The sequence below is a fragment of the Xenopus laevis genome, chromosome 6S (genome assembly GCF_017654675.1).
Source record: "Xenopus laevis strain J_2021 chromosome 6S, Xenopus_laevis_v10.1, whole genome shotgun sequence".
NCBI classification, from domain to species: domain Eukaryota; kingdom Metazoa; phylum Chordata; class Amphibia; order Anura; family Pipidae; genus Xenopus; species Xenopus laevis.
This window is the reverse complement of record NC_054382.1, coordinates 24457348-24481744: the sequence shown is the minus strand read 5'-3', so window position 1 is coordinate 24481744 and position 24397 is coordinate 24457348. Positions and strand designations below refer to the sequence as shown.

The 24397-nt window shown below is 38.3% G+C and overlaps 1 protein-coding gene across 11 annotated transcripts in view; it reads right to left on the bottom strand.

Annotated features, from left to right (window-relative positions):
- akap9.S (A-kinase anchoring protein 9 S homeolog) overlaps positions 1-16809 on the bottom strand; it is a 109681-nt gene extending 92872 nt beyond the window's left edge. For 8 of the 11 annotated variants that reach the window (XM_018269157.2, XM_018269160.2, XM_018269163.2 and 5 more), the window contains exons 1-3: positions 16598-16809; positions 6016-6267; positions 1586-1630 (exon numbers count right to left, since the gene is read on the bottom strand). In XM_018269157.2, the coding sequence (XP_018124646.1) occupies positions 1586-1630; positions 6016-6267; positions 16598-16651 (351 nt within the window). In that variant the 5' untranslated portion in view covers positions 16652-16809. The remainder of the gene's footprint in view (positions 1-1585; positions 1631-6015; positions 6268-16597) is intronic. The other 3 variants (XM_018269165.2, XM_018269166.2, XM_018269168.2) reach the window with 2 other exon arrangements.
- Between the last annotated feature and the right edge of the window lie 7588 nt (positions 16810-24397).

The window sequence follows — 24397 nt, the reverse complement described above, 5'->3', positions numbered from 1 at the left end:
GCTCTTTTCAGTCGACAACAATACACAAAAATACACGCCATGTCCCTAGATTTCTGCAACTACTATTAAATTTAAAGGAAAAATTACACTCTTTATAATGGTACTGTAAATATCAGTCACTCTTTATAATGGTAGTGTAAATATCAGTTCGTTCTCTCTCTCTCTCTCTTTCTCTCTCTCTCTCTTTAGAAGCATTTCATACCATGTGTATTTAAAGGGGTTGCTTACCTTTAACTCTTAGTATGATGTAGAGTGTGATATTCTAAAACAATTTGTAATCAGAATTGGCTTTTATTTTTTAATTTGTGTTTTTTGTGTTATTTTGTTTTTTATTCAGCAGCTCTCCAGCAACCATGCATTGATATGAATACAAGAAAGGAATATAAATAGGAGAGGCCTGAATAGAAAGATGAGTACGGTAATAAAAAAAGTAGCAATAACAATAAATGTGTAGCCTTACAGAGCAAATACCTATACAATATAATGAAGACCAATTACAAAGTTGCTGGGAATTGGACACCCTATTACATAAATTACTTCAAAGTTGAACCGCCCATTTAAGGGATTATGTTTCCCCGTAGGTCTCTAAGGGAAAACAGTGATGGGCAGATAGGTGTTTTGAAAAACACTACATTTTGTGTGATTGCAGCAGTCTTAAATATACCGCAACACTAAAAGCTGCACTTTCACACTTTAAACTTCTCTAACATTTGAGTGATTCCAAATGGCAATCACATTTTTCAAACTCACTAATCCCTGTACCCCATTTTGGCATACCAACATGAGACATACACATGGTTTAATACAATAAAAGGATAAGGACAGGTTTATTTTTCACCATCATCCTGCATGTGAGACATCATAAAATAAAAATCTGCCCAATTCTGTAACAAAGTAATAGTGTATGTTACTGAGGCATGGCGTCTGCCTGGTTGTGTTGATACATAGTGCAAAAATCAGCAAACTCCAACCATTTTGTCACCAATTACATTAATGCCTACCCTGACCCGAGGAGCATTAAAATATAGGACAGACTACATTTACCAGAATACCTTTTTGTAAAGACCCTTGGCTGATACCAAGGAGAAGTGTATCAGGAAAGTTACACAAAAATGTAAAATACATTTTTATTACATAGACATAGAGGTTTCCATCACATAACAAAATTAGCAGTCTATTTCTGATCTTTAAAGGGCTAAAACTAATGGTTATGTTAAAAGTACCCAATTGAAAACAAAACACATTGAACAATGCATCAAGGGGGTGTAGTTTACCTAACACTGGTCATTCCCAACTGGAAGCATGCTGCTTATGGCACAAGGGAATTATATATCACTATATGTCAGATACTTTGAAATATTTCACTAAAAACAAGTTAATGAAAGAATAGAATGGAAAATATGATTATGATACTAACAAAATGAATACTGGAACTTGTGGAATATATTTGTTGTTTTTTTAATCAACATAAAGGAAGCCTACAATATTCAATATGTGTCGAAGAAAACAATGGTCAATGATTGTCAGGACAATAAGATGGGTGGTTGCCATAAAGCATGCATACATCACTAAACATCAATCTTACCTCAGAACTATAATCATCAGCTGTACTGGAAATTTCACTTTCAGGCTAAAATTGAAACAAAACAAGGAAGGTATTCAACGTATTTACATACCTATTGCAAAGAAAGCTTTGCAACAGCTATAACCAGCAACTCACAGTGCACTAAAATCTTTTAATCATAATACAACAGGTACAGGATCCGTTATCCGGAAAGCTCGGAATTACAGAAAGGCCATCTGCCATAGACTCCATTTTATCCAAATAATCCAAATTTTTAAAACAGATTTTCTTTTTCTCTGTAATAATAGCTTGGATTTGATAGAAACTAAGATATAATTAATCCTTATTGGAGGCAAAGCCAGCCTATTGGGTTTATTAAATGTTTACATGATTTACTGGTAGACTTAAGTTATGAAGATCCAAATTATGGAAAGTTTCGTTATCTGGAAAACCCCAGGTCCTAAGCATTCAGGATAACAGGTCCCATATAAAATACACATGATCATGATCTAACTCTTGCTGGGTATAAAGATATCATGATGCAGCAGCTGCTGAGAATAATCATATTAGAAGTCACAGAGGATTAGGGTTACTACAGTACTACATTTTTACCATTAAAATAAAAAAGTAAGGCGGAATGTTCATAATTTGAAGAAAACACATAGGACAATATATCAGCTTTTACCCTCCCTTAACTGGCTGAATGACTGCCCCACAACATAGTTGGGGAACCTATAATATAAAGCAAAAAGGCTACTTTTTTCAGCAGGTTGCAAAAATTTGAAGCAGTGTCCAACACAATATACAGTGATCAATGCTACAGGATATGCCCACAGACAGTTTTCAGTATGTTTGAACTGCATTTAACAAGATTAGTGAAGTCACGCAAGACTCCTTGACAAAGCCTCAAGCAGAGGTGAAAATACAATTTGCTGTTACTATGCCCCACACTATTTAATGGTCTATTTTTTTTCTACAGTTACTTGACAGTATATACAGTTTATTTCAAATGCAGAGTTGTTTTACTTTGTCAAAACATGCAGCCATTATATTGTCATTTCTTACTGGTCTAACTTTAAGGATTGTTTGCCCAGGAGGATAAATCCCTTTCTGTTTTATGTTTATATAGCAGCATGTCTTTTTCTTTTTTTCTTGCAAGTTCCTGATATTTAATATGCAGTAGATTGTTGGTCCTCAACACTTTTTTTTTTTTACCTGTGAGCCACATTCAAATGTAAAAAAAAGTTGGAGGGTGACATAAGAATGCAAAAAGTTCCTGGGGTGCCAAATATAGATTATAATTTATAATTGGTAGCCCCTATGTGAACTGCCAGCCTATGGGAGGCTCTGTTTGGAAAAACACATGGTTTTCTGCAATTAATGATTGCCTCCAGCCAAGACTTAAAGGAAAACTATACCCCCATACAATGTAGGTCTCTATAAAAAGATAATGCATAAAACAGCTCATGTGTAAAACCATGTTTCATGTTATTTTAAACCATTTTCATAATAATATACTTTTCTAATAGTATGTGCCATTTTGTAATAAAAAGAAAATTGCCATTGTTGGAATAGCCAGTCACTGTCCCTAACTTTTTTCTTCCTCCACTGTTAAACAGCTGAAAAGCAAAAGACTGAACATTGAGCTCTCGCATAAAATTAATCGATATCCTGTTAAATTTAAAATCTCCTAAACAATCGTTGCATCAATACCAACTAGAGATGCACCGAATCCAGGATTCGGGATTCGGACAGGATTCTGCCTTTTTCAGCATATGCAAATTATGGATGGGGAGGGAAATCGCGTGACTTTTTGTCATAAAACAAGGAAGTAAAAAATGTTTTCCCCTTCCCACCCCTAATTTGCATATGCAAATTACTATTCGGTTAAGTATTCGGCCGAATCTTTTGCGAAGGATTCGGGGGTTCGGCCGAATCCAAAATAGTGGATTCGGTGCATCCCTAATACCAACTAAGAAACACAAAACCTGTTTTCTTTCTTTCTGTAACTTTTAGCCTCTGCCACTCCACTGGCCACAGAAAGAAAAGATTGCCACCCCACCTGTTTTAATTCAAAAACGTTATATTTACATTTTGCAAAAGCAGACAGTAGCTTCTGTACCCTAGTACATGGCAGGTTTGGGATGGTATTAACATAGAAGGAAATGGGCAACTTTTTACTGCTGAATCAGGTGCAACAACCACAGGACTGACGCTAGAACCAATTAAGTCAGAGATCTAAACTAAAAAGATGTCTTTACAACAGCAAAATAATCAGTAATTATATAAATTTTAAAGGAACAGTTCAGTGTGAAAATAAAAACTGGGTAAATAGAAAAAATGCAAAATAAAAAATGTTTCTAATATAGTTAGCTAGCCAAAAATCTAATGTATAAAGGCTGGAGTGACTGGATGTCTACCATAACAGAACACAACACTACTTCCTGCTTTTCAGCTCTCTAACTCTGAGTCAGTCAGCAACTTTAAGGGGGGCCTCACTGTTCAGTGAGTTTGTAAGATCCTTAGCATCAGTTCAAATTCAAAAGCAGGTCAGATCCAAAAGCAAACCGTTATGTGCCCACCTCTCAAGTCACTAATTGGTCACTGCCTGGTAACCAGCCAGTGGAAACCAAGAGAGCTGCAAAGCAGGAAGTAGCGTTCTGGCTATTATGTTACACATCTTCACTCCAGCCTTTATTCGTTACATTTTTGGCTAACTAACTATATTAGAAACATTTTTTATTTTGCACAGACTATCTATTTACCCAGTTTTTATTTTTATACTGAACAATTCCTTTAAAGTTCTCAGATTCCAGCTTGACTCTAAGCTTTCCTTTAAAATTCAAAGTACACAAAAAAACTCTTAACACAATTGTCAAAAAATTGGAATCTTAATAACAAAACAAACTGTGGCCTACTGTGGATTCAGATATCCTAGAAATATATCTGAAAGAAAATGAAATATGGTGCCTGTGTTGTTTGCTCACAGTAGTTTGTAATTATATTTCATTAAGGCTTTTTGACCCTTTAAGCTGGATATCCTAACCAGTGCAGGACATGTTCTGAAGTGAGCAGAGGGGATTATCTGCCTTTGACATTTACTTCACAATGCCTAGTCGATGGCAGAGATGCTCATGGGAATGTCTGGTCATATCTTATTCAAAGAAGTAAACTGTTCCCCTGCTCTGCACAAAGGGAAACTATACATTCAGAAGGATTACAAAGAAAAAAAAACAAAAAGACCGTTGCAGAAGGAAAAAAGGACTTTGCTTAAAAAAGTTTGAAAGTCATTATTATTGGACTTATATGTTATACTATATATATTATATATTGAACTATCTTGACAAACTAGCAATCTGGGCAGCTAAGTGGCAGATGAAATCCAATGTTAATGTGAACTCATGCACCTGGGATGTAAAAATATCCAAGCCACTTATACCCTTAATGGGACTGCACTAGTCAAATCCATAATGGAAAAGGACCTTGGTCCTTGTACATAATAAACTTGACTGTAGCAAGCAATGCCAGTCAGCACCTGCAAGGTTAAACAAGGCCTTGAGCTGTATTAAAAGGGGCATAGATTTGCAGGGGAGGAGTTGTTCATTCTTCCACTGTATAGAGCACTGGTAAGGCCCCATCTAGAATATTACGTACAGTTTTGGTCTCCAGTGCTCAAACAGGACATTATTGAATTAGAGAGGGTACAGAGAAGAGCAACTAAGCTTGTAAAATATATGGAAAATCCCAGCTATGAGGAAAAACTAGGCAATTTGGGGTTGTTCACGCTAGAGAAGAGATGCTTGAGGGGTGATATGATGTCTACCTTTAAGTCTTTACCAGTAGGTCTTTCCAGCTGACACGTTGGCACCCATTCCAATTAGAAGAAAGGAGGGCTAAATACAGTATTTGGAAGGGGTGTTTTACAGTGAGAGCCGTGAAGATGTGGAATTCTCTCTCTCTGAATCAGTACAGGCGGATACATTAGATAGCTTTAAGAAGGGGTTGGATGGCTTTTTAGCAAGGGAGGGAATACAGGGTTATGGGAGCTAGCTCAAAGTACAAGTGGATCCAGGGTCTGGTCCGATCTTTGAGTCAGGAAGGAATTTTTTCCTCCTCTGAGGCAAATTGGAGAGGTATCAAATGGGGTTTGGATCAACTAGCATTTAGGCAGGTTATATATAGATTTAAAAGGTTGAATTTGATGGACGTGTCTTTTTTCAACCTAATTTGTTACTATGTATTATACAGTGCTGGAACTAGGAATAGGCAGAAGAGGCCCCTGTCTAGGGTGCAACGAAAGGGGGGCGCTGGGCAGGTACCTGTCTTCTGCCTACCCATAGCCTGTGTTTGCTTCTCTCTCCTCCTTCACTCTCCCCTGCCTACAGCGCATGAGTGCACACACTTTGTGACTGGAAAATATATATATATGATTTATTTCTGGAAACACTTACTTCTACGGTGTAAGTCTTGTCATGTTTTATATTTTCCCCATGGAGCAAAGTTCTCATGATGGAAAACTCTTCTGTAGCAGCAGCTCCTTCAGTGCTCTGGGAGAGACCATGATGACTGTGTGAAGTGCTTGTTTCCCGTGTATCTTCAGCCGTTTGCTGTGCTTTGGAACCAGTTGAAGATTTCTTCTTTTTGGACTTCTTTGCTGCATGCTGCCCATCAGCTTGCCCTTTACGCTGTCTGAACTGAGCAAGCTGCAAATAGACAGGAGAAAGGATTATATTAATATAAAGAAGTTGTACAGGCTAGCTCTTATACAGAAACCTGATATCAAGAAGTATTGTCTCCAATACAGTCTATTTATGCAAATAATTCTATATTGGTGGATAGAAAATCCTATTGGGATTATTAAATAGTTACATGGTTATTAGAGAATTATGGTATGGTATGGTATGGATTTATTTTGTTCAAAACTCTCAAATTCAAATTGTGAATTATCCAAACTCGATTCGACTTTTAATTTAAATTTCAAGATTCATCATACTCCGGTCCTTTAGGAACTCGAATTTGACTATTCGCCACCTAAAACCAGCCGATTTACTGTATAAGTCAATGGGAGAGGTCCAGGGATCAATTGGTGATGTCTGTAGCCTTCGAATTTGAATTAAGTTTTTATAATTTGAATCAAATTCGATTTGAGTTTTCGGATCATTTAAATTCGAAATTATGGGAGTTTAAAAAAATTCACATTAATTCGACCCTTGATAATTGTGCCTCTAAGTAAATATTATGCATACAAAAGGTCCTCGTCAGAATTGCTGAACTAGCTCCAAGCTACTTCAAGAGAAAATGATCCCTACTTGGAAGCACTTGATCCCTACTTGGCTGTACATTCCCATAGCATGCGTGTCTCTCTGTATACTTCTTATTATTAAAGAATATATGGCAGCTGCTATATATTGCTTGCTGGGCTGTACAACACAAGCTCACCATCTACCTGTTCTACAGCCAAAGCAAACAGTTAAGTACCTCTTACTCATATGTATAAGAGCCAAAAATGTGCAGAGGAGAGACGTGGGCTCACAATAATCTGCACCTTCAATGCTGTATTGACTGTAATGGAAAATTGTATTAAATTAAATAATAAATCTTCTATATATTAATTGTTTCCCTTACCATAAAAAGTATACACAGTGGGTTCTATTAAAAAGCTTAGGTATCCATCCTTACTGCCTACCCTTTCCTTAATGAAAAGATGCAGGAACAATAGCTATTTATATGCAAGCAGAAAAAAATATGGAAATAGGACAATAAATGGCATTGTGTTCCCTGTGAACCATCTGCACTGCGAATACACAAGGAACAGAAAAATATTTTAAAGACTACCTTTCTTTCCAAGAGAGAATAAACAGGAAACAAAATGATGCCCTAATTAGACACATTGCTACGGCAGAGGAAAATATATGCATAAACTGCAGCCTTTTTTTTTTCTGTAAGAAAATAATTTTTCCATGATTTATGATTCTTGTAGCTCTATAAGGCTTCTCTGATCATAATGAAATAAAATTATGCACCAAAATGAACAGTTAAGGGGAAGTTTACCTTAATATTAAGATATATAAGAATAAGATTGCCAATAAACTTACCAACAAAATCATAAGAAAAGAAGCTTTGTGTGGTTATGTGTAATGGTGGCCTTATAATCCTGATTGATATATATATATATAGTGAATAAAGTACCCCCTCTTGTAAAATATAAGGATATTATAAGTTACAGAGGAGTTCCATGACCATATAAAAGCACGCGGCCGAAGGCAGAGTGTTTTTATACAGGTCATGGAACTCCGAGGTAACTTATAATATCCTCATATTTTACAACTGGGGGTACTTTATTTATTATAATACACAAGTTTAAGTGAGTCATGTGACAGAAATGACATCAGAACTCACCATTTATAACTGATGACATCAGAACTCACCGTTTATAAGAATATAATTTACAAGATATTCATGGCTTTTGTGTATTATACATGTATTATGGATATTGGTATGTTTGGAGGTATGGCAGGGTAGAACATTAAGGGACAGATTTATTAGGGGGCAAATTGAAAATTAGAATTTTTAATTTTTTTTTTTATGGTCAAAATTCTCAAATTCGAATTGTGAATTATCCAAACTCGATTCAAATTTTGATTCGAATTTGAATTTTGAGGAGGAAGGACCCAGGACAGAGGTGTGACTTGCATTCCTCTGCCTTATGAGATTGCATGCAGGAGAGAAATTTCCCCTGAAGATATCCTAAAATGCGTTCTGTAATCAAGGAGCATCTGAACGGTTAGGGCAAAGCCAGACGTGGCGTTTTTACACTGCGTTTTTTAAAAAAGCTCTGCCAGGCGTAAATACGCATAAACTGCACTACCACTGAAACTATTGGAAAATACACCATGGCAATTCACACAGGGCACTTGCAAGCTGAAATCCGCCACAGGACGCCAGTATTGGCGTTTTTCAGAAGAAAAACCAATACGTCAAGAAACTACCAAATCAATTCAGACTCTATGGGATCTGCATGTTTGAAACCACACTTTGCGTAAATACGCAGCGTATTTTAAATATGGCGTCATAATTCTCAATGAGAACAATGAGAAGTGCATGCTGGGAAAAGAAACCTCCGTGCTGAAAAACGCATGAAAAACACCTGTTGACGTCACGTGTGGTTTCAGTGGCGTATTTACGCCCGGCGTTTCTTTTTTAAAAACGCAACGTAAAAACGCCACGTCTGCCCTTGCCCTTACAGTTTGCTACATTTAGTTGATACAATAAGTTGATACATTTCTCAGTAATATTGGCAACTATTGTATCAATTCTAACAGTTGTCTTTAATGAAAGTCAGGATTATGCTCAACAGGTCTATAGATAAGAAATGTATCAACTAAATGTATCAATTTATAACAGTTACAGAATTAGCGAAATCCCCATCCCCAGAGCTCCATTAGAAGGTAAACAATGAAACTTTACACTTCAATATTATTAAAATGGTCACATATAGAAAGTAATTGGAAAAAGTCTTTATTTCTGGTGAACAATCTGAAACAAAAGTGTTTGAAGGTGAACAACCCCTTTAATGGATGACATAGAATGGCCCTCTTACCACTTGCTTTATGCAAATACATTCTCCATGTATTATTCTGGGATTTACAGTTGTGAAGGAAATGTTAGTCCCAGAATCTATGGCTGCAAAAAGCCTTTGGAAAGTGTCTGGCTCTGTTTCCGTAAACACAAATCACTTTCCAACAAACTAAAGTCGTCAGCATTTCTGGCCATTCTACAATGTTACAGAACATACAAATCTGCCACTTTATAAATATGCAATAATTCAGAAGCAATTATTGGTGATACATGTCATTTATGTGTGACTGTATAAATGCTGCTGTTATACTGCAAGTGAGTAAATAACACACTTGACATATCCGGGAGAATTTCTCTCTCTCTAGAGATGAAGCTTCTGTAACAGGGAAAAAAAACCATCGGCCTGTGATTAATCTCTTGAGATATAGATATTTCTTGCCTCTGTTTTCCAGATCACAAACTCAACAAGAGGATGAAGTACACAGCTAGTCACGTATATGTAAATCTGATCTGATTAACTTTTACACTGCCAGGTCCCCATTGCTAAGACAATGAAATAGTGCTGTCTAATGAGCCAAGGTTATATACAGTAGAGAAAAATAAATGATACAGATATTTGTCACTAAATAATTGAAAATGGGAAAACCATAATAAATCGCCCCCAAAAATTATCCATTAATCAGACTCAGGAAGTCAAAAAGCTATAACATTTTCAATCCCTTTTGATTCAAAATTAAGTGTAGGTATCAGACATGTCCTTGAAGATTTCTAGACATGGAAAAATAAATCAGACAGCTGCTATTGTGCAGTCGGTCCTATGGCATACATTCTTGGAGAATAAAAGCCGGCAATCATTCATTTCACCAAATGTGGGGGCAGACACAAAAACTTCCCAGTTGTGTGTAGACTCACCTATCCAATTGACTAAATGCAAATGTATTCTTTTTCTTTAAATGCAGTTTATCTGGGGCTGCCTAAAGACTTTACCAAGAGTGTATGGGGAGAGAAACGATTTGTGTCTATAGGCAAATTTTGGTGGTTTCATTAGACATGTAAGCAGATGTTTTGCTCAGTATGTACCCCATACTCTGAGTTAAAAGAAATAAACAGTATATATATATATATATATATATATATATATATATATAAGTTCACAAAGTACCTGCACTCCTTCCTTATTAGCCAAAGATGGGTGCTTGGTCAGTCAGAGTATACAATGTTCAAAGTGGACCATGTGAGTGATGTTGAAATAAAGCTTTTTTGATTGAAGATTTGGTGTGCTGGTCTACTTTGAACATTTTATATATATATATATACACATACATATAATACACAAAAGCCATGAATATCTTGAATATCCTTATAAACGGTGAGTTCTGATGTAATATGGGATGACTTTGACGTAGTTGGCCAGCTTAAATATATTGCAATATATGGACAAACAATCCCTGTTTTGTTTAAAGGGTAAGGCATTTTTCAGTAGCAGTATGCACAAAATGTCTCTGTCTTAAATATATTGATAATGGGTTGAGTGCAGAGGAATCTTGTATTTGTCTATATGTATTTTGTGGTCACCACCCTCATTGCACCCCCGCCTAATGATTTTAAAAACTAGTGGTGAGCACAACTTTCCCTTGTTTGTTATAGTTCTACAAGAGCAGTGACCAGCTCCATGTTGTAGCTCCCACCCTCTCCAACTATAGTCAGGTGATCCCACTGGTGTCTAATAAAAGGGCAGCCAAGTTTGGGAGTTTTACTTTGAAAGCAGCTAGTAAGTTGCAGGTAAAACGTATTCGTCCCTTTTATAAAATGTATAATTAAACCATAGAATTCTTAATGAATCAGATGAAAATTGAGCATAGGACTGGCCAGATATGGGATGACTTTGACGTAGTTGGCCAGCTTAAATATATTGCAATATATGGACAAACAATCCCTGTTTTGTTTAAAGGGTAAGGCATTTTTCAGTAGCAGTATGCACAAAATGTCTCTGTCTTAAATATATTGATAATGGGTTGAGTGCAGAGGAATCTTGTATTTGTCTATGGGAGATGGCCAGTCTGTAATTTGGAGCTTTCTGGATAACAGGTTTCAGGTTACAGAGCTTTCTGGATAACTGGATTCCAGGTAACAGATACCTTACCTGTAATATATTTCCCTTGGTCTACCCTGATATACCTATAATAAGTTATTCTTCTTTCTCCGTTCTAATAATTTACTTAGCAGTTACACTGCATTAAACAGCAGGGTGCATACATCATACAGAGTGTAATAGATTGGTTTTCACTAGTCACACTTTTAATTAATTAGAAAGTATTATCAACAGTTTAATGTTATACCACTGATAAGATAATGGCACTGGAAAAAGAGAAATTACATTCAACTAGGACATAGCACACCCCTCTGCATACAGTCTAGCAGATTGGAAGACCATTATCCTTGTTTATATAGCTCCCACATGTTTCACAGAGGTTTGAAGATAGAACAGGCACTACCCCCCCCGTAGGAAATTTGCTAAACAGGAAAAACTGGAAATTGAATAGTCATCATAACATGGTCTCCTTTGAGATGATGTTGCAGAAACAACTGTATAAGGGAGTAACTATAACACTAAACTTTAGACATGCTTTGACAGTATAACGGCATCTCTGCAACATATTAACTGGAAAAGGCTGTTTGCAGGGGTAAACACAGAAGAAAAGTGGGGTGTCTTTAAAATGCTGCTAAATAAATATACATGTCAATATATTCCCCTTGTAAGCAAGGAACATTGCCACAAAGCAAAACCTTTGTGGTTTGACAGAAGTGTTGGTGTTGTAGTTGGTAAGAAAATACATGCTTTTAAGGCTTTAAAAGGGAAGGAAACCTAGTCGGCGCCTACCCCCCACCCCCCCCTCCCATTTATTGCCCACCCTCCCTCCTCCCCCCTGGCCTACCCGTCCCGCTGGGCAAATGCCCCTAACTTGTTACTTACCCTTCTGCGCAGGTCCAGTCCAGGGAGTTCACAGACGACATCTTCTTCCACGCGATCTTCTTCCTGCTTTGAACGGCGCATGCGCAATAGGAGCATTTCGCCAGTACGATCTACTGCGCGTAGGCGTGACTTATGGCGCATGCGCAGTAGATCCGTACCGGCGAAATGATCCTACTGTGCATGCGCCAAAACGCGGTTCACAGCAAGAAGAAGATCGCGTGGAAGAAGAAGTCGTCTGTGAACTCCCTGGACTGGACCTGCGCAGAAGGGTAAGTAACAAGTTAGGGGCATTTGCCCAGCGGGACAGGTAGGCCAGGGGGGAGGAGGGAGGGTGGGCAACAATGGGTGGGGGGGGGGGTTTGCGCCGACTAGGTTTCCTTCCCCTTTAAAGTTAGCCAGGACAGCTAAAAAGATTCTCAGGTTTAGGAGGCCAATAAATCGGACAAGCTAAGATTGAGATAGAAAAAGATATTGCAGTGAGGAGTGAATCAAAAATAATTTTTTAAATATGCAAATAGTAAAAAAATAAAGCAGGATGGGGTGGGACCCTTGATATCAGAGGGGGGTCAGTTTGTCCATGAGAACAGAGAAAAAGCAGAGATTATGAACTGTTATTTTTCATCTGTCTACACAAATGAGGTTTCCTTCTTGATAGTCCCAATTCTAGCAATACAACAAATAATGCGTGGTTCAGGATATTTAAAAGAGACTAGAACATGTAAAGATAAACAAAGGTCTGGGAACTGATGGTATTCATCCTAGGGTACTAAACGAGCTAACTCTGTGACTGCCAAACCTCTTTACTTTAAGGAAAGGTACACCCCCAAAATGATTACTTAAGCAGCAGATAGTTTATATCATATTAAATGGCACATTAAAGAATCTTAACAAACTGGAATATATATTTAAGTAAATATCAGCAACCCTGCCACTCCTTCTTCTGACAACCTGCGCATGTGCAATCTGAATCAAAAGATTCCCTGTGGCGAGAGGGAGTGGTGGCTATATTTATTATAATAGAACAGGGCGGCAATTGACCTCTTTCCTATTGTGTCTCCTACCACAATACACTTAAAGGGATACTGTCATGGGAAAACATGTTTTTTTTTTTTTTTCAAAATACATCAGTTAATAGTGCTGCTCCAGCAGACGTCTCCACTGAAATCCATTTTTAATAAGAACAAACTGATTGTTTAATATTTAATTTTGAAATCTGACATGGGGCTAGACATATTGTCAGTTTCCCAGGTGCCCCAAGTCATGTGATTTGTGCTCTGATAAACTTCAGATGGCTGTCTACACATCAACAACAACAAAAATGGTTGTCTACACACAAACAACTAAAAAATACACTTATTAGGTTAGGAATTAAATTTTACATGGCAGTGTAAACAGGGTAATTTAGAAATATAAAACAACATCATAAAAATTGTGACAGAATCCCTTTAATCTTTTTGCAGTGATCCCCAACCAGCCCAATGAATGTTGCTCCGAGTAAGCACAAAGCAGGTGGTTATTTTTGAATTTCAGGCTTGGGGCAAGTTTTGGTTGCATAAAAAACAGGAGTACTGACAAACAGAGCCTCCCGTGGGCTCCCAATCCACATAGGGGCTCCCAATAGCCAATCACAGCCTTTATTTTGCACCCCAGGAAGTTTTTGCATGCTTATGTTGCTCTCCATTTCTATTACATTTGAATGAGGCTTGTGGGTTAAAAAGGTTGGGGACCCCTGATCTTTGTGTATCTATACTTATATATTGTATTTCTAATAATACTTGTCCTCCCTGTGTGTACTTTTGTATAAAGTAAGATTGTACAGAGCTGTGTAACCTTGTAGTGTATTACGAATAAAGTTACCATTTTTTGACATCCTGTAAATCCTAAAAACTGCAGAAAGTTCTGTTACATGTCAGAAAATCTAACAAAATCATCTAAATGAATAATGACAGGTCAGCAAGAAAACAGACATCAACTATCAACAAAAACAAAGTATTAAGCATCCTCCTAAATACACTAAATAAGAGCACTAACCATTTACAAGAAGTGTTACACATTAACCCTGCTGAAATCTAACCAGCCGGCCATGTGCTGCAGCTGTCTCACAAAAAGCCATAAAAGTACCATGGAGATATGCTTACACCTGTTCACAGATTCATGTGTTCACCAGCCAACATTAATATAAAAGAGGGCAGGGCTATTTATGATTCACATTGCTACCCAAAACACACATATATGTCATTTTATCAAATAGGAACAGCTATAGAGTATACTACAACACTAGACACACTACATTACACTACATACACTGTGTATGGAAACACACTCCTGCACTAACCAATGGCATATGCACCACATTTGTTACAAACAAAAATGTGCTTTATTCACAACGAACATTCTAAATACATGTAATTTTTTACTGTTGTGGGTATAAATATCTGTTGATGTTTAAGCATCATACAAGTACATACACTCTTGCTTATATTCTTTATGCACAAACGTCATTAACCAAAGGTACACATGAAACCTGACTCCAATGGAAAAAAATGATTTAAGCACCACAAATATTCAAAAAAAACATGCTATTTGGTACAGTTTTTGGTATAAACATGGGGTGGTTTTTAAGAATGCCTCTGCAACAGGAAAACACACACAATTACACACAAACACAGACACACACACACACATGAAATTGACAGCCATGGAAAATGTTATTTAAGCACAATAAACATTCCAAATACAAGCAATTTTGTATAGTTGTTGTTGGAATTATATTAACTATAAGCAGTCCAACAAATTTCTATAATTTTCTGCAGGACACACACACACACACATCATAGAACACGGTGAAACATGCATTGCATTTAAGTTAACTTTTAGTATGTTACAGAATGGATAATTCTAAACAACTTTTCAATTGGCTTTCATATTTTCTTTTATATAGTTTTTGAATTATTTGCCTTCTTCTTCTAACTCTTTCCAGCTTTCAAATGGGGGTCACTGGCCCCATCTAAAAAAACAAATGCTCTGTAAGGCTACAAATATATTGTTATTGCTACTTTATTTTTTTTTACACATCTTTCCATTCAGGCCTCTGCTATTTATATTCCAGTCTCTTATTCAGATAAATGCATGGTTTCTAGGGTAATTTGGACCCTAGAAACTGAATTGCTGAAACTGCAAACTGGAGAGCTGCCAAATAAAAAGCTAAATAACTCAAAAACCACAAATAATAAAAAATTAAAACCAAATGCAAATTGTCTTAGAATATCACTCTTTACATCATACTAAAAGTTACTTTAAAGGTGAACAACCCCTTTAATAGACAAACTTGCTCCAGGAACACCAGAAGCACACAGAGACACAAGGATTTAAAGGCACAAAGTAGCAGAGTAGAAGTGTTACAAGCACCACACAATGGTACTCAGTGACTGGCACAACTTAACAAAATGACACACAGCCCCGTGGAACGGCGTGATCTATGCACAAAGTGGCATACTAGCTTGATAAAGGGCCAAACACGGCCTGAAATGTTGCTGTATTGACCTGCAATTATGCAATAAAGGCATTTTTATTCTACACAAGACAAGCAGTGCTGTTCCATTGTGGATTTCATGGATTTGCCAATGGAAAATGGCCATTGAGAGAAACTGCACTAAGTAAAGATTTGAAATGCTGTACTTTCTACCATATGCACAAAGTGGCTCATAGTTAGAGGGTTGGGTGACATCTGCACAACGTGGCTAAAGGCATGGCCCAGTGACACATGAACAGAATGCTGTAAGGTGACAGAATGCTGTAAGGTGACAGAATGCTGTAAGGTGACAGGATGCTGTAGTGGCACTTGGAGACACATGGGCAGAATGCTGTAAGGTGACAGAATGCTGTAAGGTTCAGAATTCTGTAAGATGACAGAATTCTGTAAGGTTCAGAATTCTGTAAGATGACAGAATTCTGTAAGGTGACTCGATGGTGTAGTGACACTTGGGGACACATGGACAGAATACTATAAGGTGACAGAATGCTATAAGGTGACAGAATGCTGTAAGGTGACCGGATGCTGTAGTGACACTTGGGGACACATGGACAGAATACTACAAGGTGACAGAATGCTATAAGGTGACAGAATGCTGTAAGGGGACAGGATGCTGTAGTGACACTTGGGGACACATGGACAGAATGCTATAAGGTGACAGAATGCTGTAAGGGGACAGGATGCTGTAGTGACACTTGGGGACACATGGACAGAATGCTATAAGGTGACAGAATGCTGTAAGGGGATAGGATGGTTTAGTGACACTTGGGGACTGTGACATATACACAGCAGTGTATGTTAGAATGAAAGGGTGGCACCCAGACAAGCAGGGTGGTGGGACACATGCACACAACGTCAGACATATACAAACAATGAAAGCCCCTTCCCCAGTGACAGCTGTCAGGGGGAGTCACACACACAGACACAAAGCCTCCCCACATTCCCTTACCTTAGCCTTGCCGGCCTCCAGCTTCCTCTTCCTCTCCTGGTCCTCCTCCTCCATGCCGAATCCTGTACAGACACACACAGAGCAATGCGCAGCGTTAACTACAGCGCCTGTCGCTCTCTACCATCTCCACGTAAACATTCGGCGCACTCCGCTGACGTCACCCCAGCGCCCGGCAGCGGCGAGAGAAGTAGGTGGGGGCGGCACCGATTGCAGCACTGGAAGAACTGGGACTTGACAGCTGTGCTTGCTCTGCCGCAGTTCCCAGACACATAAAGGGGCACTGCCCACCTCAAGGCATTGTTCTCTATACAAAGAGAAGCAACAGATTCTCCAGCATCTTGTGAGATGTGCTTTATCAGCACTTGCCCACATAATGGGAAACTTCTTACAATTCCATTTATCAGTTATCAGTAATATTTATTTCCTTTAAAATATTTTGTAATAATAATAATAATAATAATAATAATTCATTCTTAGGTGTCTGAAGAAAATCATATGTTTCCAGTTCATTTGGCTATAGAATTAGAATGATATAATACATAGGTGAATAAATTAAGGTTGGGAAAAGACACAACTCTTAAATTCACCCTTTTGCTGTATAAATGTAGTTTAGACTAATTGTAGTACAGGTTTGGGACCTGTTATCCAGAATGCTCGGGACCTGGGGTTTTCCAGATAACGGATCTTTCTGTAATATGGATCTTCATACCTTAAGTCTACTAGAAAAGCATGTAAAGATAAAATAAAACCAATACGTTGGGTTTTCTTCCAATAATGATTAATTATATCATAGTTTGGAGTAATTACAAGGTACAGTTTTATTACTACAGAAAAAAGGGAAATCGTTTTTAAAAATGTGGATTATTTGGATAAAATGGAGTCTATGGGAGATGGCCTTTCTGTAATTCTGCGCTTTCTGGATAATGGGTTTCCGGATAACACATGCCATACCTGTATTTGTACATAGTAGATAAGGTTAGAAAAAGACACGCCTCTCAAGTTTACCATTTTGCTCTGTGGTTTAGAGGCAAACAGTCTTGTAAAGTGTATGTGCACTGCTGTGAATATGTTGGATCACATAAGTACCATTCATCTTACCAAGACAATTCTAATTCAGCATTGGCTGTGTATGGTGCTTACGCTATCCCAACTCCTTTATTTCTTGCTTTAGCTCTCTACCCACTGGTTACACTACAGCTGTAAGTATACTCCCAACATCCCCAGTGGGCCCCTCTGAAAAAAACAATATGTGGCCAATATCTGACAAGGCATTTTGGCTAATCTATGTTTAGTTAAGTAACCAACAAGTAGAGTACCATAATCGGGCCGGGCCCCCTCAAACCGGGAAAGTTTTAATTTATTACGTGGCTGGGGATGGCAAACTACCATACAGTGGACCCAGCACTCCAGGCCCTCTGAGTCCAGGCTCCCTTCCCATGGGGTCTGCAGTATAGTTAGTTACACCACTGTTACACAGTGTCGGACTGAGACACCAGAGGCCCACCAAAAACCCTTAGACCAGGGGCCCACCCAAAAACCTTGAGACCAGGTTATTTTCTTCCTTTCCTTACTCAACCTCTATTCCCCTATTCTCTTTTCTTTACATACTACAACCTATTATTCCATCTATTTAGCCTCTTTGTTTACATAGAAAAAGGGAATGGCCATGAAATAAGCCAAATGTTTAGAAGAAAGAGGGCCCACTGACACCTTGGCCCACCGGGAGTTTTCCTGGTATCCCGGTGGGCCAGTCCGACCCAGTTGTTACCATCCTCTGCAATAAGGGAACCCTGGAATTACCATCGTCTTCAGATTCTGGATCACCATTTATTAATGGGGTAAAAATACTGTAGAGCACCTGCAGAGTCCAGTGTAGGATTAGTTAAGCTGCTTTCACCTAAGGCCCTCTTTTTAGTCACAATATTAATGAATATAAAACATATATTTGCAAGGAAATGAATGAATACCGATTGCAGGTTGGCAGTATACAAAGAAAAAAAAAACCCTTCACTGAAAACAGATTCTTGTGAATATTTCAGCCCCTAATACCATCAAAATCCTGTTTGTGAGATAAGTAATATAAATTTGCTCTGTTCTGCTGACTATAAATTACCACTTCAGGAAATCCATTGTTATGAACTGTGAGTCTGAAGAGCACTTCCACCTACCTGATAGAACAGGAGCCTGTATAAATACATATTAATGAGCTATTATTCACCAGAAAGACAATACTGAGAAATAATTGCATATCCTCCCAAATATGAATATAAATAGTTTTTTTTTTGTCATTTTGCAGCAGTAAAGACATTGCTACAGGAAGACATGAGCTTTTTGTATTTAAATGATTTTATATGTATATGTTAATATAGATTAAGGCTTTTGCATTCTAGAATTGTATTCACAAATTAAATATAGATTATTTTATATCTATATAAGAATTGGTGTTGTTTTGCTGCTAATTAAATAGAAAACAGCCAAATGGTGAGTGCTGACATTTAGATTTCTGAATGAGCCTGGGTGGGAAATAGATACAAGCTATCTTATCAGCAAGCCTGTGTGAAGGGGAATCACAATCCTATTGGTAAGTTGGCATATTCTTCCATTGATTTCCACAAAGTGGGAATGCGCCCTATGTATTACTAAGATGCCTATGCTTGTAAGCTCTTGTGAGCAGGACCCTCTGATCCCAGTTTCCTTCTGTAAACCTTGTTTGTTAAATTATTGCAAGACCCTTCTTGGTCATGACTGAATGTAAAGCACTGCATATCTTGCTGGTGCTGTGTAAATTAATGATGATGATCTGCAACTGCTCAGTCTGTCCTGAAGAATAGCTTTGCACTTGCTACAGTTTGACCACTCTACAAAAACCCAGCTCTTATTTGCCTCTCAGGTCCCTAGTGCGCAGGACTAATAAAAATCATTTATAATGTAATATATTGTGCCTTATTTTGAGACTTATGTGGTATTGTTAATTTGTGTGTTTCCCTGTTGCAAGATGTGTAAACAGACATAGCTTTTTAATGTAGGGGATACAATGTCCCTTTTTGTTGGCAGATGACTTTGCAAAGTATTTTCAGACTTTTTCATGTATTAGGTTGATTTGGAAAAAGCTGTCATTGGTGCTGGGCTCCCTGTCTTCACTTTGAGATGTTAGCATGCCCTGAATGCCTGCAACTATATAAATGTATCCATCTTTTCTCCCTCTGTTCAGTGACAATTTACAAATTGTGGCACAAATAAACCACATGTGAGTGCTGCTGTTTATATCATTTATATACGTATATTTTAAAGGTATTCTGTTTCACATAATCCTGGTTTGAATAATATGAGAATACTGAAAAAGAATATGTTCCTACAGTATATGAGAGAGTATATTTTAACCATTAAAAGGTGTAACTTACATAATGCAACACAGGGTATAAAATTAAAAAAAACGAGTGCAAACCACCATGTATTTTTGGTTCGGTTTTCACCCTGCCCCAAACCTTGCACCCATGTAATTGCACTTCCCCTGTGAATACAGTGGTGTATGTATTCCGTAGGGGGCAGGTGGAGGAGGCATATAGGAAATCCTTCAGGTCTCATTGTTCAAAGTGTTCTGGATACAGTGATTCTGAAAAAAATGTTCCAATGCCTGAAAATTAGCTGCCCTCATCATAGACAAGAGCTGGTGACAGTGTTGAACTAGGCTTTGTATTCAGTAAATGAACAAATTCTTCGTGAGGCTCTGGATAACAGGTACAGGTTTTTCTGGTTTTTCAAGCTAGTCTGCTTTTCTCATTGCCCAAGGCCAATATTTTTAAGTAATGGTGTGACTTTTAGCTCCTTGAACTGAGCTGAAAAAAAAAATCTGCTGTTCTAGTGACACTGACATTTGCAGGGAAATGCCTCCAGGCTGTTCCTTTTTACAACTTTATATTTGCAGTTGGTTATGTTCAAACACTTAGTACTAATAAGTTTTAAAATTTCCTTTCTGCAGAATTTTTTGCCAATCCGTCTGGGCTGTGTGTAGGAATAACATTTACATTATTACTTCCTGATTAAAATCATGTATCATACTGTTGACATGACCTAGACTGTCCTGGACTGGGATTAGGTTCTGACATTTAAAGTACACATGATCCCAAACAATCCTCCACCAGCCCACTCAATAGCGACTGTCTATGGCAGGGATCCCCAACCTTTTACTCGCAAGCCACATTCAAATTTAAAAAGAGTTGGGGAGTAGCACAAGCATGAAAAAGTGCTTTGCGGTGCCAAAAAGGGCTGTGATTGGCTAATTGTTGAACTGGCAGCCTACAGGAGGCTCTACTTGGCACTATACTTAGTTTTTATGCAATTAAAACTTACTTCCAAGCCTGGAATTCAAAATTAATCGCCTACTTTGAGGACACTGGGAGCAACATCCAAGGCATTGGAGAGCAACATGTTGCAACGAGTTGAGGATCACTGGTCTATGGCACCTTACAGCAGATTCCACAGAGGAATTTGTTCAGAGCTCTCTATCTATCTTTGATCAAACAAACCCCTCCCCTCTCTAAGCAGCAGCTATTGAGCAACTCATTATAAGGTGCTCTTTAGTGGACTTGTAAATCATTTTAAAACCAGCTCTTCTGATGTGAAGTTGTTGAGACAGGAAGTGCTAAAATGAAACTGGCTTCACATTCTTGTTTAGCTCAAGAAATAACAAAAAACCATAGATATATCTTAGTTAAAACAATAGGCAAAACATATGTCCAGTCCCTATTCATTAAACTAAAGTTAAAAGGGTATATACTTTACCTTTAAATACAAGGAACTGTTTTATTATTACGGAGAGAAAGGAATTAAAAAAAAAAAACCAATTAGAATCATTAGCTTAAAATAGGCTGAATGGGAGATGAACTTCCTGTAATTTGAAGTTTTTTGAAAATCAGGTTTCTGGATAAAAGTTCCAATAACATAACTACCTGCCTGTTTATGAACAACATTCACAATGGATCTTTTTTATTAAGAATCAAAGCTCTGAGAATTTCCCTTCATGGATCAGGGTCATTTTAATGAACCCTAGGTCTATTTCTGAATAATTAAATGCCCTCTACAAGGGACGATTCTACCCACAGTCATGGCTTCAATACTCGCTTTTTCTGGGAAATGGAAAAAAAAATGGAAGTGCAAAATAGCATTAAAGAGAGATAATAAAAACAAAGCCAATGTTGTGCCCAGACCATACAAAGACATGGTCTGTTTAGGCCATCATTTCTCAGATGTTTTAGGAAAAAATAGGTAATCACTGCTGGCCAACTAGCACCACCAATCAGGTTAGTCCTGTTTTATAGGGGGAAATAATCAGGTTAGTCCTGTTAAATAGAAAGGAACTAAGGGGCCATTGATGACAGACTATACAACTGTTGTGGAGGGTATTATTAGTGACAACATGATACTTAATGCCACTAGGAGGGATAACACTCATGCAGCAATAAGCACATTTCTAGATAGACACATATACACCCAGCACCTTGGTCCTAATGCATATCAATGAGACCATCTGGAATCAGATCAACATAACAAGGTTGCATGCCAGGAATTGTCACCATTCGCTCATATTCAGATGTGAGTTCTGATAAAGTTACTGTATCTGAATTGAATCGCCAGGCCAGATACAATTCTGCAATTTTTCCCAAGAGTCCTGCTTTGGATTTTGTTGTGAGAATTTACATCCCACTGGATTGTATGTTAATGGCTAGCATTCCTGACGTTCCTGTTCATCTTGCAGGTGTGCTCGAGACTGCTGTCTCATGCCTTATGACATGCAGAATGACACAGAGGGATAAAAAGAAAATGATCGTGCTAGGGCAATATTAACACAAAAGCTAATGCTCGCACTTGTGCATCAACCCTGATTATATTTCACTTAAATGATGGAGACTTCTATAATGCACTCCCACTTTGGGAAACACAGAAGACTAGATTTCTCATATACCCTTTCATCACATAGCATTCAGTAACTGCTCACCAGAATGTCCAACGCACATCAGATATGGGACAGAGACATGCCCCCATATCTGTACAGCTATGATATTCTAAAGGGGATTAGGTGTGCAAACAGTAAATCAGAGCCAAATCAGAGTCATATCCTGAGCATACACAGGGGCAAATTCACTAAACGACGAAGCGCCTAACGCTAGCGGGAATGCGCCGATTCACTAACGGACGCTGGCGTAAATTCGCTAGTGTTACCTTGCACTCTTACGCCTGGCGAATTTGCGCAACGGACGTAACTACGCAAATTCACTAACGTGCGCATTTTTCTGAACGCTACCTTTTACGCCAGACTTCCTTCGCCACCTCAGACCAGGCGAAGTGCAATAGAGTAGATAGGGATTGCTTCAAAAAACACTGGCGTTTTTTCATTTTTTATGGGTGAAAAGATCGAAAAAATTTTTGGGGCTACCCTCCTTCCCCCCTACATTTCCTAACTCATGGCAACTTAACTATACAGTGGGCACATGTGTAGGGCAAAATAAAAATTTTATTTGCTGTTTTGAAGGTTTCCCAGGCTTGTGTAGTGCTGCTACATATACCTCCATTGTAACTTGAATTTGGCGCCGTATGCAAATTAACCATCGCTAGCGTAACTTTGCTTTTCTTGGCGAATTCGGATTTTAGTGAATTTGCGTAGCGCTGGCCTGGCGAAGTGCGGCGAAGCGGACGCTGGCGCAACAACAAATCTTAGTGAATGTCCCACACAGTGAGAGCACACAGCAGGCCCCATTAAACCATCAGCCAGCCCAAATGTGCTGCACAATATAAATACTATATAAAATGTAGTGACCTCAAGCTCACTCCTGGTGGACCAGTGTGGATTCCGCAGTGCCCCACCTAAACACAACACAGAAAGTAGAAAAACTGCAAAAAGAAAAGCAAGAGAAGAAACCAAGAATTACAGTATATTTCTCTAGGTTGTGCTAGTTAAGGGTCAGACATAGATTTCACACAATTACAGGGACTATTAAAATGTCCAACACCTAATATTAAGACTACTGAGCCAACTTTCTGGGAACAGGCAATATAACCGAAGAGAGTTTTGTGCTTGGTCAAAACTTTATAGGTTGATTGTTTAAATGTCACATGTAAACATTTCATGGAGTGTCAGCGCCATCTACAAGTGATACTGCAAAGATGCATTTATCATTGACTTTTCAAGAGAGTGAAAATGCAACCAGCAATGTTTTTAAGAAGAAAACAAACAAACCATTCATTATAAATGATATTTAAAGGAGAAGGAAAGGCATTTTTACTTGGGGGTGCCAAAAGTTAGGCACCCCCCAAGTGATAGAATTTACTTACTTGACACCCCAGGCTGGTGCTCCTATCAGCAGAAAACTACACCGGCCTGGGGTTATTCCAGCTAGCACCACAGGGCGATCCTTTTTCTGCATCTTCTTTCTTTAAGTTTCCCACGACAGACACATGAGCAGTAGAACGAAATAGCCGACGTTCGGCTTTTCCCTCAACTGCGCATGAAGAAGAACCAGGAGGAGGATCTCTCCATGGTGCTCATTGGAATAAACCTGAGCCGATGCAATTTTCTGCTGATAGGAGCGCCGACCTGGGGATTTAGGTAAGTAAATACAATCACTTGGGTGCCTACCTTTTGGCACCCCCAAGTATAACATGCCTTTCCTCTTCCTTTAACTTCCACATATGGAGTGTCTTATAGATAACTTATTTTAATTTTACTGCCTGAGGTTCCTGACACCGTATAGGATAGGACTACACAGGCGTTTTGGCGCGATCCGACGTGTGTCAAGTCGGATG